At 47.2% G+C, this 13,567-nt stretch overlaps 1 protein-coding gene across 8 annotated transcripts in view; it reads left to right on the top strand.

Annotated features, from left to right (window-relative positions):
- Nucleotides 1–12,655, top strand: part of DCUN1D4 (defective in cullin neddylation 1 domain containing 4) — a 72,113-nt gene extending 59,458 nt beyond the window's left edge. For all 8 annotated transcript variants that reach the window (XM_055139307.1, XM_055139308.1, XM_055139309.1 and 5 more), the window contains 3 exons: nucleotides 4,997–5,101; nucleotides 8,998–9,100; nucleotides 9,246–12,655. In XM_055139307.1, coding sequence (XP_054995282.1) covers nucleotides 4,997–5,101; nucleotides 8,998–9,100; nucleotides 9,246–9,301 — 264 coding nt within the window. In that variant the 3' untranslated portion in view covers nucleotides 9,302–12,655. The remainder of the gene's footprint in view (nucleotides 1–4,996; nucleotides 5,102–8,997; nucleotides 9,101–9,245) is intronic.
- Nucleotides 12,656–13,567: the final 912 nt, after the last annotated feature.

The raw sequence follows: 13,567 nt of genomic DNA on the forward strand, positions 1-13,567 counted from the left end.
TAGCCCCAAGGGTGTCCTAGTTTTACCCTCCCCGTCGAACCTTGTCACCCCTTAAAAATTGTGCTATTTGTAAAGTTGTGTTCTTTTTTCCTCCTAACTTTTATTATTTATTTATTTATTTGCTTTTTGGGTCACTCTTGGCGTGCTCGGGGGGCCATATGGGATGCTGGGAATCGAACCCGGGTCAGCCAGAGACCACAGATTTCTTTTTTTTGTGGAAAGACTTTGGGGGGCTGGAGCAGTAGTACAGCAGGTAGGGGGTTTGCCTTCACACAGCTGACCCCGGTTTGACCCGTGGCACCCCATATGGTCTTCCGAGCACCGAGCCAGGAGTAAGCCCTGAGCGTTGCTGAGTGTGGCCCCAAAACCATGTGACTAACAGGGACTTAGACCAAGATTGGTGAAAGAGTGAACGAGATGATTTATGAAGGGTTCTTGTTGAGGGCTCATTCTCTTCAATTGAAGTTTGCTGCACTCTCTCTGGTCGAGGAGGAGTGCCATGCTGGCGGTCACAGTGAGTTTTCACCTGGCCTGCTGAGAAGGGTCGCACGGCATCTTAGCCCCACTCTCAGGAGACCCCCAAGTTCACAGCCAGGCCGCTCCCATCCTCACTGGCTTCCCCGCGGCTGCGCTGTCGAGGCCTGATGGGGGAAGGAAGAGAGCCAGGCTGTAAGGGAGGTGCGGGGCGCGGAGGAGGCCGCCCTGGGCGACTGAGCTGGGGCCAGGTGAAATCAGGAAGGGGGTGAGCTTGCTTGAGAGAGCGGGGGGCGTTGAGCGACGGGGGCGAGAATGGCGGTGAGCAGAGTGGACAGCCGGGGCCTCCCTGGGGGAGAGTGGTGTGCGTCCTTGGGCCCTTGAGTTGAGTTGCCACTGGGTGCCTAAGAGTGGCTAAGGCACCGAGGCCCAGGGACCCCCGCCCCCAGAAAGTATTGGGGATTTAGGGACACAGCCCAGAGGTCAGATGCAGGTGCCGCATACTTGCATGAGGGCCTGCGTTCAACCCCTAACATTGCAAAAGGAGGAAAAGGTTTGAACTCTTTCTCTGCTGTGTGTGAAGGTAGCTGAGCTGAGGACAGACGGCATTTCTCTCTAGAATTCGTGATTCCTGTGACTTTGGCATACCGAACACCTAAATATTTTTTATATGAAGAATGTGCATTTTATTCTTGTGTGTGGGAATGGGGGGACACGCCATGCAGTGCCAGGGACGTGGGGCAAAGCACCTTTTACCGCCCACTGTCTCTCCCACCCCAGGTCCTTAGAGGTTTTAAAATGCACTTTTGTAGCATATTACTTATATATTCACAGCTCCATGGTTAGTAGGTTGCTTACTTTGTTTCACTTCTGGGTTCTTACATTATTTGTGCCTTTTAAAGAGCTGGAGAGATCGTACGCAGGGAAGGCCCTTCCCTTGCACGTGTGGGCCATGGGTCTGCAGTTGGATCCCCAGCACGGCCAGGGTTAGCCCAGCTTCATTCCCCACCCAAAGGAAAGCAGTGCTTCATTTCTTTTCTATTCTTTTCTTTTCTTTTCTTTTTAATTTTTAAATTTTTATTGAATCACCGTGAGATAGTTACAAGCTTTCATGTTTGGGTTACAATCTCACAATGATCAAACACCCTCCCTCCACCAGTGCACATTCCCCACCACCAATACCCCCGGTAGACCCCCCCTTTCCCACCCCCTGCCTCCATGGCAGACAATATTCCCCATACTCTCTCTCTACTTTTGGGCATTATGGCTTGCAACACAGACAGCAGTGCTAATTTCCATGTAAAGATGCATGCTTGAACATTCTGACATCAGCAACAGCACTACGTGTTTTCCATAGCAGAACTGCAAATCCAGCCTTCATAGAATGCCATTATTCACTACTCTGCATCTTTCTCAGTCTCTCACTGGAGGAACGCGTATCTTCCATGTAAGGAAACAGTGACGTCTGAATATTCAGAGCGGTGTCTCTGATCTGGCATCTCCTCTGCAGGTCTCATCTGTGACAGCTTTCGAAGTCTGTGTTGAAGAAAGACCTCTGGGTAGTGCTTGGCCGTGTCCCAAAGGGCCTTCAGAGACATCCGTGTGCATCACACCTGTTTAGTTCTTGTTTGTTTTTATTTTTTTATTTTATAAAGTAGCTCACAATATTTGATGACATTTAATACTCAAACACCAATCCCACTACCATACACCTTCCCACCACTATGTTTCGGGTGATTCCATCCTGAACCCCAATCCCTGCCCCAAAACAGAATGAAATAATACATTATTTCCCTCTAAGGTTAGTTGTCTCCTACCTTGAATCCCATCTGAAGTGGCGCAGTACTCTTGGAGTAGGGCTCGGGTGTGTCCTATGAAGTGTCGCACGGCCGCAAATGCAGCCATGCGGTCCAGGGAAAGGTTCACTCGAGGGTGAGGCTCAGCCTGAGTGTTTGGGAAGCGGCCGTGAGCATGGTGGCGCTTGGGTTGTGTTTTTGGCTGCTGGGGCTGGGTCCTTTGGGGTGGGGAGGGGTCTCACCCACCCCTCTCTGGGGCACCCGAGTGAAACAGCCTGGCACGGGGTCCGGCGGCGTGGTTCTAGTTCTTGTTTAAAAAGTGATTTTTTTTTTTCCCCAAAAAACTTGTCAAAGAAAATGAGACTTTGTGGAATCCACACTTACATATCTTGGGAGCAGATGTGGGTAGAGAGAAACGTTTCGTTTCTTCTCTTCTGTTGCTGGACCTTTGGGGGTTTGTGTGTGGCCCCTGACACTTGACACGGAGAGCCTGACCCTGGGCAGGGAGTCTGCCCCGTCCTGCTGCTCCATTGTGGCGGCTCGCAGGGACTGGAGGTCCCTCTGGGTGTGTCTGCCGCCCGCCTTAGTCGGTGAAGCTCGCTGTGTTGCACTTTGGGGAGGTTGGGCTTCTGTTCCCAGGGACTGCTGTGCCGATGGCCTCCGAGTAGCAGTCTGGGAGATGGATGGCACTTTCAGCCGGGAACCCTTCACAGGTGCCATTGGGACCTTGTTGTCCAGGGCACGCCTGCTGCCCCTCTTCCTGGCGATGCCCGGACCTTCTGCTGGAGGCGCGCCTCATCTCTGTGTTTCCCGGAACTCGGAGTGCTTTCCTGCCGGCCTTGTGCCCTTCACTTCCAGCCCTCTTCCCGGCCCTGCTGGTTACCAGTGAGGTGCCTCTGTGCCCAGTGGGCGCATCCATAGTGCCGTTCTCTTCTTTGCTAGGCAGAAGATGGTGCGACTGATTGCGCTCTGCAGGCTGGCACCCTGGCAGAGCAGGCGTGAGTGTGTGCCCGTCGGCTCTCCGGCCCTGTGAGTCTGAAGCCTTTCAGCGTGTTTTGGCATCACGGCCAGACATGTGTTGAACTCCTTCCTGACCGTCGGTGTCAGATGATTACACTGTGGCCGAGAGTCTGTCTGGGGCCTTTGTGTCTTTTCTTTTTCCTTTTCCCTTTTTTTTTTTTTTTTTTTTTTTTACCCTTTGTCAACGTGTGTGTGTGGCGGGGCGGGGTGTGTGTGTGTGTGGGGGGGTGTTTGTGTTCGGGTGTGGGGGGGAAGGGGGTGGCGGGGACTTAGGCTTGGTGCTGATGGTGCATGAAGGCGAGCACTGTCACAGGAGCAGAGCAGCGGTGTGAGGTTGGCAGATGGTGACAAACTGCTCGAAGGGAGTTCTGCCCCAGAGCGGCCGCCCGAGCTGTGTTCAGCACGCGCTGGCTCCGGCCCACCCTGCATGTGTGTGTGCGCCTCCCCGTCTCCCCGCTGCTCACCCGCAATGCTTCTTAGCTGTCCATTGACCGTGGCCATCGCCCATGCCTTGGTCATGGGGGACAAGGAAATTCTGCAGAGTGTCCAGCAGACCCAAGGAGGCTCGGTTCATTGCTCCTGTCCTCTCTGGGGGCTGAGGACTGCGGCCCGAGCAGATAGTGCTGGCGGGGGGAGGCCTCTGTGTGGACCCGGGCTGCGTGGCTGTCACAGAGCAGCTGTACACCAGGACCAGGAGACCTCCCAGTGGCCTCACCTGCGAGCTGTTTGGATCCTTAGCTTTCCCGTGGAGGGTCCTGGCTAGGGGCTGGCCAGGAGGTCCCGGTGGTGTGACTGCAGGCTCCTGAGCGCCCTGTGGGAGGGTGGCTGGGCCCTCTGCCCCGTGGTGGGAAAGGACGCGTGCGGGTGAGAAGCCGAGGGCAGGCAGGAGGCCCTCCCTTTCCTGGGACCCGCCCACTGCTCGCTCCGGAGGGAACACTTGGACAAAAGTGGAGCACGAGAAATTAGCACCTTTAATTGGGACTCTCATAAGTGGAATGGCCTTAATCTGCCCACGTTGCGGTCTGTGTAACCATTCTTTTCCGGTTTTCGTCGTGTGAAACATCTTTCTTGTGGTTATGGGTTGGAAATATTCTGCTCGGGGCTCGAGCATCTGATAAGGTAAGGAGAATTGTGATCGAGCACTTTCCTCCCCAGGGTGGGGGAGATGAAGTTACCCCTTCACCTGGGAGTAAACGCCCGGCATGTGAGCTGAATTTAACTCCAACATCCTTAGGGCACAATAAAAAGCATTTATCAGTGAAAAATTGTTGTGAAACTTTTTTTTTCTTTTGTTCAGAAAACCTGATTCCAGAGCCAAGAAATCAAAACTTTTAAACTCCGTATTTGGTTATAATCTTGGGGGTCAGCAGTTACAGTTTCTGTTGATCACCACAAGTGTCCCACAGCAGATACGATTGAGTTGCAGGTTTATTTATCCCATGAAGCAATTACAGGTGCTGTTAATTGTTTTGTGTTACGGTAACTCCTCACATGATAAGACTCTCACGGTCAGCTGTTGGCCCAGATGATGCGGCCTTCCATAGACCGTCTCTCTTCCCTGCTCCTTCGTCTTGAACCTGGGTGTTGAATGGTGTATGGCGAAAGAGCCAGCGACAGATTTCCTGTTGGAATGAACTGCACATTTGGATTATTGGAACTTATTATTGGGGGCATCTGGCTCATCCTTGTTTTTGTTTGTTAAACAGGAAAAGGACCAGCGCAGCCTAGACATAAACACTGCCAAGTGCATGCTGGGACTGTTATTAGGAAAAATCTGGCCCCTTTTTCCAGTTTTTCACCAATTCTTAGAGGTACCAAATTGTCATTTTATGGCATGTATGTTTGCTTGCTTCGAACTGCCGTGTTTGATGTAACTTGCTTGTTGTCCTTTTCTGCCTCGAGGAATTCTGGGGCCGTCTTTGCTAATGCTGAGCTCCACCAGACTTCTCCTCTGTGTGTGTGTGTGTGTGTGTGTGTGTGTGTGTGTGTGTGTGTGTGTGTGTGTGTGCGCATAGACCTGTCTATGTGTGTGTTTGTGTCTGTGAATAAAAGTGTGAGTGTTGCTGGGGTGCCGGGGGGGGGGGTATCCCTTGGTAGGATGCTGCTTTCGGTGGCCAAGAGCCGCTTCCCGGTGGAGGGACGAAGAGACAGATGAGGACTGCAGACTTGATGGTCGATGGACGCTTAATTCAGAACCGAATAGCAGACTTCTAGAGAATCTCAGGGGGTCCAAGATACGGGACCTGCAGATGGGTGTGACTGATCACTTACAGGGGTGAAATGTTTCGACGGAGGTAATTCTGGGGGATTAACTCAGGGAGACGCCCTGAGACGGTTCTGAGAAACTCACACAGGGGCAGCAAGTATCTATATTGTTTTCGCGTGCTTCTAAAACATATTAAACAATTCAGTTGTTTTTTTTTTTTTTTTTTTTTGCTTTTTGGGTCACACCCGGCGATGCACAGGGGTTACTCCTGGCTCTGCACTCAGGAATTACCCCTGGCCGTGCTCAGGGGACCATATGGGATGCTGGGATTTGAACCCGGGTCGGCCGCGTGCAAGGCAAATGCCCTACCTGCTGTGCTATCTCTCCAGCCCCAACAATTCAGTTTACTTACTAATACTTGCAGTTATTTGTATAAACAGTAAGGGATACAGATCCCAAAACTTAGTTCTCTGGGCTGGGGATAAAGGGATGGTGGTGGGGCGGGGGGGGGGGGGGGGCCTGGGGGCTAAGGTTAAAAGCCACTGGGCTTTTACCGTAAATCCCAGACTAAGTCCTCAGGCCCGTTTAGCTTTTCCTATGCCATGGGTCCTATCTTTCAGGTCATTATGGCTTTATCAAGATGGTACTTTATGATTTCTAGACTGCCCCATATTGAAACCAGGGTAGCTTTGGTGCTTGCCCCAGGTCCATCCACACATCCTCTGGTGGGACCCAGCTTTTTGAGGTGTCAGGAACTATGGCGACTGAAGCCTGAGTCTGGTAATTAAGAGGATGCCCAGGAGTAGATATATTTCAGGGTCGACTTCCAAATATCAGGAGCATAGCATTAATAGTCTCCCTGTGTTTAAGCAAAAAACACTGTTCTATAGTAAATATAAAAGGTTATAAGGGAAAGATAAAAGCAAAGAATTCACTAACAAATACAAAACAATCCAGAGTCACCAGAAGGTTTGACTTTATAGGTAACCAAGCCTGACGTGGGGGATTTAGTAGCTAACAGGAGAGGTACAGCACAAAGGACAGTTAAAGATAAACTCTGGGGATGAGGAGTGCTCAGAAGAGCACTGTAAGCTTCTTTGGGGGAGGAAAAGGGGCAGTTCACTGAGGAAACTTAAAACACTTAGGGTTAATATCGTGTGTGTGTGTGTGTCCACGCGCACGCACACTTATACCTGTATCTGAGTCTGTTTGTGTGTGTACGTCTGTGTGTGTTTATAACTGTCTCTGTCAATGTCTGTCTCTGTGTGTATATCTGTCTGTGAGTGTGTGTGTATACCTGTGTCATTGTCTTTGTGTCTGTTTGTGTGTCTGTTAATTGTGTTTGTGAGTATGTCTGTGTGTCTATACCCGTGTCTGTCAGTTTCTGTGTATGTCTGTGTGTGTCTCTACCTGTGTGTCTATCTCTGTGAGTATTCTGTGTGGGTATGTCTGTGTGTCTGTGTTTCTATGCGTGTATTATGTCTGTGTCTGTATGTGTGTCTATACCTTGTCTGTGTCAGTTTTTGTGTCTGTGTGTATGTCTTGTCTGTATCTATACCTGTGTCTGTCAGTTTCTGTGTATGTCTCTGTGTATATCCATCTGTGTGTGTCTATACCAGTGTGTCTGTGTGTGTATTTTTACGTCTGTGTCTGTGTGTGTGTGTGTCTGTACCTGTGTTTGTCAGTTTCTGTGTGTATTTGTGTGTACATTTCCCTCCCTGTCTACCTGCAGCAGAAAAAGCCTTGGTCCTGGCCTTTCCCACCCCCCTGCCCTTTTAGAAGCGCTACTTTATTTAGGTTTCCTGGTCTTTCTGGTCTTTCTAACAACAGAAAAGCTTGTTTCACTTGCTTTTAGAACCTTAGGTTAATTCCTACTATCAAGCCAAGGTTAAGAAATAGTCTGTCTGCCTTCTTATTAAAATAAATTTGTGATTTATTGTCTACTCTTACCTGTCAGTAATTCTAAGGGACTTTAGGTTAAGCTACGTGTTGGGCAAAACAGACACTACCTTTAGAGCTCTTCACGTTTGTATTAGAGATCATACAAACGTGGCTCCATTATTGTTGCATTTGCTTGAAGCATAGATGATCAGGAATTTTGAACTGGTGCCCTTGATACGGTGTCATAAGCCTGTGGCATCCAGAAGTTTCTAAGATGTAAATCTGAATGACTAGGGCTGGGGGAAGTGGCATCTTCCTTGCCCTTCCGCCCTTCTCTTTTAACGAATGTCCTACGCCTAAAACGATGAGGGGCTTTGTACAAAGCCCAGCCCTTTTCCCGGCCCTGCCTTCAGTCTTGGCATCATCCGTGACAGTTCACTTTCTGTAATGGTCCAGAGAGCTTCATCAGATAGGACTCTTCGGGGATGCTTGCTCTTAACACCACCAACTAGGATTCCTCAAGAAAGGCCCAGGAGCTAGTTTTAATGTATAGAAGTACTTGTCACATACCGGTCCAGATCTGCACCTGATCTGCTGTAGTTTCTCAGCAGTCCCATGGCATCAGGTGACTCCATGTGGGGCACAGACAGAACTAGGTGTTCGTTCCTTTGAGGCTGGGAGTGGGGGGCTCGGGGGAGGGGGTGTCTCTGCAGAGACAGACCTTGCTGCGAGCCACAGAGGCTGCCCACTCCCACAGCACTGTGCCCACCGGCGGGTCTCGCTGCCCCTTGCCTGCATTGTGGTCTGCTCTCCTCTCTCGCACATGTGTTTTTCCTGCGGAAGGACACCACGGACCCTTTTCCCGTGAGCTTCCCGTGTTCGCCTCCTTGCAGCCCTTGGCTCTGCCCTGTCCGCTTGGGCCATTTCCCCGTGTTCCTGGCCTCTGTGGTCTTAAAATTGTTGAATGTGGGTTTTACTTTTGAGTCCTGATACAGGAATACAGTGTATTTTTTAAACCATACGGAGGATGTCTAGAGGGAGTAGAAAATTCCCTCCTGGCAACTCTGTAGCGTTGGGTGGTCAGATTCGCGTTTGGAATGATTAGACGAGGCATTCTCTCCCCTGGCAAGGTCCGTAGTGCGGAGCCTGTCCACTGCTCTCCGCCAGCTCTGGCGGGTACCCCTGCTGCTGTCTGCCCTTGCCGCTGACTACTTGGCCATGTCGGAGATTACTGCTAGGGTCCACTGTAACGCTTTGTGCCAAGCACTGAGTGAAATACTGTACATTAAGCACTTTTAATCCTTGCAAGATCTTTGGAGGTAGATTATATATTTCCCTGTGATATGGAAAGGTCTTTATAGCCTAGAATCTTCCCTTTTAGGCATACCAAATTGAAGTTCTTGGATGAGTTTGTCATTTGGGCCTGAGCCCCACAGTATTTGTGTAGTGAGAAGCGTTGTCTTCAGTCCTCCTCTTGCTCACGCTCTCAACCGTTTTCCTACCTGGGGCCTTGAGACACCTCAGTGGAAAGAGCTGCCCTTCCTAAGTTGATTCAGACAGCAGTTGAAACCTGTCCCAGCTGTTAATTATGTCAGTAATGCGTATTATTTTTCCTTCCAGCAATCAAAATATAAAGTTATTAACAAAGACCAGTGGTGCAATGTGCTAGAATTTAGCAGAACAATTAACCTTGACCTCAGCAACTACGACGAAGACGGAGCATGTAAGTACAGCCCCACTGTTTGTTCCCTCACCCCCCACCCCGTACCTCCCGCATCCCCGCCTCTTCTTGCCCTCGGTGCCAAATGTATTGTCTTCTCTCTCTCTCCCCCCAACTCCCACCCCCCCCACCCCATTTCCCTCCTCAGGGCCAGTTTTGTTGGACGAGTTCGTGGAGTGGTATAAAGACAAACAGATGTCCTAGGACTTGATGCATCACAGCGAGAGAGTTCCTGTTACCACAGTTTTGTCCACCATTAGCCATAAATTGCTGTTTGTATCAAAGCGCATGCTGCTTTTCTTGCACTGTCTCCCTTTTGCAGGGACGTGTTGGTGTTTGCTATTGAATGGGCCAGCTCTGCCTGCTGTGTAGCATTGTTCTCTTGGAAGGCTGTTTGCAGGTGTCTTTCCACTACAGATTGGTGAATTTGCCAACGTCCTCACTGTGATTATGTGTATATTGCTGTTTAAATTTTGTATATGTGTATAAAAGCAAAAGCTTCACCTAGAGATTATTTCTGCAAAAATGTATTGTAAAAATAATTTTGTGGCATATTTCTAGTCCCTTTTTTTCAAATGAACCAATTCTACTTTATTTGGTCTCAACTGTAGCATTTCAGGAAACCAGACAAGAATGACGGATACCGTAAGCAAATGTTGCCAGAATTCACCATACTTAAGAGGCCAACTTTTGGAAGGAGGTGGGAGTTGGAACTTTTTGGAGGCATATGCCAAATATAATCTGGTTTACTTAAACGGTAGCATTTTAAAATGAAAGTTACAATTATTTGAACATATAAACACATACCATGCCACAAATCCATCTCCACCATGCGAGGTATAGGTTTTTTTTTTTTCCTAATGTTCAAGCTGTAGTAATTTGAGTATAGGTACAAATAAATTAAAATAGCACTTTTTTTTAAAATGGGGTTTAAAGTCTCATAAGCTTTCTTTAGTGTCTTTGTTTTGGGGGGTATTTTTGTTGTTGTTGGTTTTGTTTTGTTTCGGTATTCCTCTAGTCAGTGTTCGGGCTGCTGACGCTTCCTGTGCCATCCTGATGCAGTTGACCGTTGCCTCCTGTATGAAAACCAAACGGTTTGCTGGCAGCCTGCAATTGCAGAGCACTTTCAGTCGCGGCTTGAATCTTTGGTTGAGTGTTCATGATGTCTACCTTTCTAGTTTTTGGTTTCCTTGTTTTCTTTCTGTTTTTTTTTCCTTTTTTTTTTTTTTGTCATGGAAAAAGAGCCTATAAGTGAGAGGAGATTTTGTTTTCTTCTTTCTTTTTTTGTTTCTTTCGTGCTAGGCTTTTCCTGGCAGAATGTCCATTGCAGGCAGTGGACACGGAACCACCAGCATTGAGCTAACCCTTACAGGGGAAGGGCCTTTCCTGAAGGCCCGCTCGTCATTGCCTGAGTAATTTACACAGAAGGGGGAGAGCCATTATTTATGTGGGTGAGGAAATAAGAAGAAGCAAGATGGGTTTGGGGGAGGGGGGAGGGCTTGTATTTTATTGTCTCTCTTTTTCTTTTTTTTTTTCCTCGCCCTTGCCTTACCCTTCTTGAGAAAATGTGTAGATAGCATGTTTTTCCCTCAACTATCTGGTGCTATTGAATGACTAATTTAGTCCCTAAAGTTTTGTGAAAACACAAAAGTCAAATATTTTAAACTAAGTCAAAAGCTAATGGTGCACTTGAACAAGTTGAATACTATATCTATGTGTGAGCAAGAGCCATGATTGGGCATGCAGTGGTTGGAAGAAGTTTGGATTATTTTGAAATCTGGCCAAAAACAAATCTGTTGGACTTAATGTGAACCTTTAAATGGCATCATATGAGTGAAGCACACAGACAATGCTACTCTCTCTCTCTTTCTCTCTCTCTCTTCCTCTTCCTCTCTCCACCCCCCCCCGCCAATCCCCCCCCCCGCAAGCAGTGTTCAGATTTTCAGATATTTTTTTTTCCTAACTGAACCACCAAAGACAGACATTTTGTATGTAATATACAGTGTGTGTGCATATACAAAAATCATGATGTGGTAGAATCAAATTATTTCCTTTTTCTACCAAATAGAACGGTTTGGTTTGCTGTGAAATAAATAAACCAGAAGTTTCAAAAACTCTGTAGTGATTAAACATACTTCATCATTCCTCGTTTAGGAATTGTAGACTCACCTTTTACCTTATAAATTCCAACCAGTTTGTACAAACGAGTGTCAGAACGGAGACGATGTTGATGGCGAAGCAAGCACAGCTCTTGAGACCCGCGTGTCGAGATGTGAGATGTACCACTGTGGGGGGGGCGGGGAGTGGGGCACAAAGCAGAGACTGGCCATCGGCATTTGGGATCTGTGGAGAACCAAGCCAGGTTCATTTCCAGAAAATAATCCCATTAAGTTAAGAAAAATCACTTGAAAGCAACAGTTCTTGTGTTTTATCAACTACAGTTTGTTTAGAGCAAACAGATAAAATCATTTTAAAAGTTATTGTGAGGAAATGGAGAATTTTTAAAACACTAAGCACAGTTAATCCTACAAATAAAAGCATTCTTGTGAGGGAGAGTCTACCTTTCATCTACAACAAGCATTTCCATGATGAAGGGGTGGGAGAGCCCACGTACCTATCCCAGAGGATAATCTTGTGTTAGAAAACTCTAAATAACGTACTTGAAAAAATACTGACTCGAATGCAGACTGCTTATCCTTCATCTTCTTGCTTTGATGCAGTTCCCAGCAAAGGGAGATAGGAGGGCCGGACAGAGTACCAAGTTCCTTTCTCCATCTGTCCCTACCTTCCATAAAAATCAAGCAATCATCAAGCTTATTTACTGACTAATGTTAAATAAATTAGGGTGCCTTCTTCAACCCTCTTTCTTTTTCCGTTGTGTTTTGAACTCCACATTGCAATACTCTGTCGAAATGGAATACAGCATTTAGATGTTCACTTGCTGCAGTAGGTCAGAAATTTCATTATTTGATTTGAAATAATGACTCACTGTCATGTCCCATGCAGCTTTTTGAAGCATGAAACTCGGAATTAAGTTGTTATAAATCTGACTCAGATAAACCTCTAGGTTCTGGTTTAACCGTAGATTTCTGTTGCCTCTCGATTTCCATTTTAACAGTGCTTTTGAAGTTTAGACAGAAAGCTTTACCAGTTAGTTTGTGCCCTCGGTTTTTATTCTTACAACTGCTAAAATACCTCTGTAAGCCTTATCTTTTATTCTTTTCATATATTGTATAATAAATGTATAGAATTCATTGACCAACTAAAATGTTGGGTGTCTGGAAATGAGACCAAAACATGGGTTGCTTTTTTTTTTTCATAAGATAATTTCTCTTGGGGGTTACTGTTCTGAAGAGCAGCTAGCCTGTAACTGTGAATGCTTTGTGTCGTCAGTATTTGCATTACATTCATAAACGTGTGCAAGTCCTGTGACTCCCAGCTTAACTGAAATACTGTTATGCCACCTAACTTGAGTACAGCAAACTGGTTTTAGTTTTTAATGGAATTGTTGTAAACTGATAACCCATAAATAAAAAGTATTTGTGTTTGGTTTCAGAACTGACTTGTGAATTTATTCTTCTGACTTTTCTTTAAAAAAAAAAAAAAAAACCACTGACGCGGGGCAGAGAGATAATGCTGGGGGTCAGGAGGCCCTGGCCTTGCATGTGACCAGGCCCAGTTTGAATCCCTGGCACCAGATGTGGTCCCTCAGGCACCTCCAGGAATGAACCCGAACACTGCCAGGTGTGGGATCACCTTCTCCTCCCTCAAGCCAAAACAAATAACTGAAAGTAGTTTTAAGGTATTTTCAGTTTCTCCTGGTCGTGCGGGGCTAAGGTGCCTGCCTTACATGCAGTAGACCCTAGTTTACTCCCTGGCATTGCCTTTGCCAAGAGTGGCAGGAGTGATCCCTGAGCACCACTGGGTGTGGCTCAAAAGCAATACAAACTACTAAAGATGGTTTTATCTTTTTTTTCCCCTCCCCTCTTTTCTGGATACATTTGGATGTGCTCCAGGCTTTCTGCTGGCTCTGTGCTCAAGGGTCTCTCCTGATAGGGTTCACTGAACCTTGTGGACTGCTGAGGAATCCAGCCTGGCTTAGCTGTCCTATCTTCACCCATGTGTTACCTCTCTGACCCCTGATGATAGTTTTAAATTATTCTTTACTATTTCTCCCAACTGTTTTTTTTTTTTTTCCTTTTTGGGTCACACCCGGCAATGCTCAGTGGTTACTCCTGGCTCACACACTCAGGAATTACTCCTGGCGGTACTCAGGGGACCATATGGAATGCTGGGAATAAAGCCCAGGTCAGCCGCGTGCTAGGCAAATGCCCTACCCGCTGTGCTATCGCTCCAGCCCCTTCTCTCAACTTTTTATGTTAAAAAATTTAAAGCTATAGAAAAATAGGTAGCATAGTGTGATTTGTTTTTTTAAAACAATCTAGATAACAGAATCAGATGCATATTGTG

The sequence above is a fragment of the Sorex araneus genome, chromosome 5 (genome assembly GCF_027595985.1).
Source record: "Sorex araneus isolate mSorAra2 chromosome 5, mSorAra2.pri, whole genome shotgun sequence".
NCBI classification, from domain to species: Eukaryota; Metazoa; Chordata; class Mammalia; order Eulipotyphla; family Soricidae; genus Sorex; species Sorex araneus.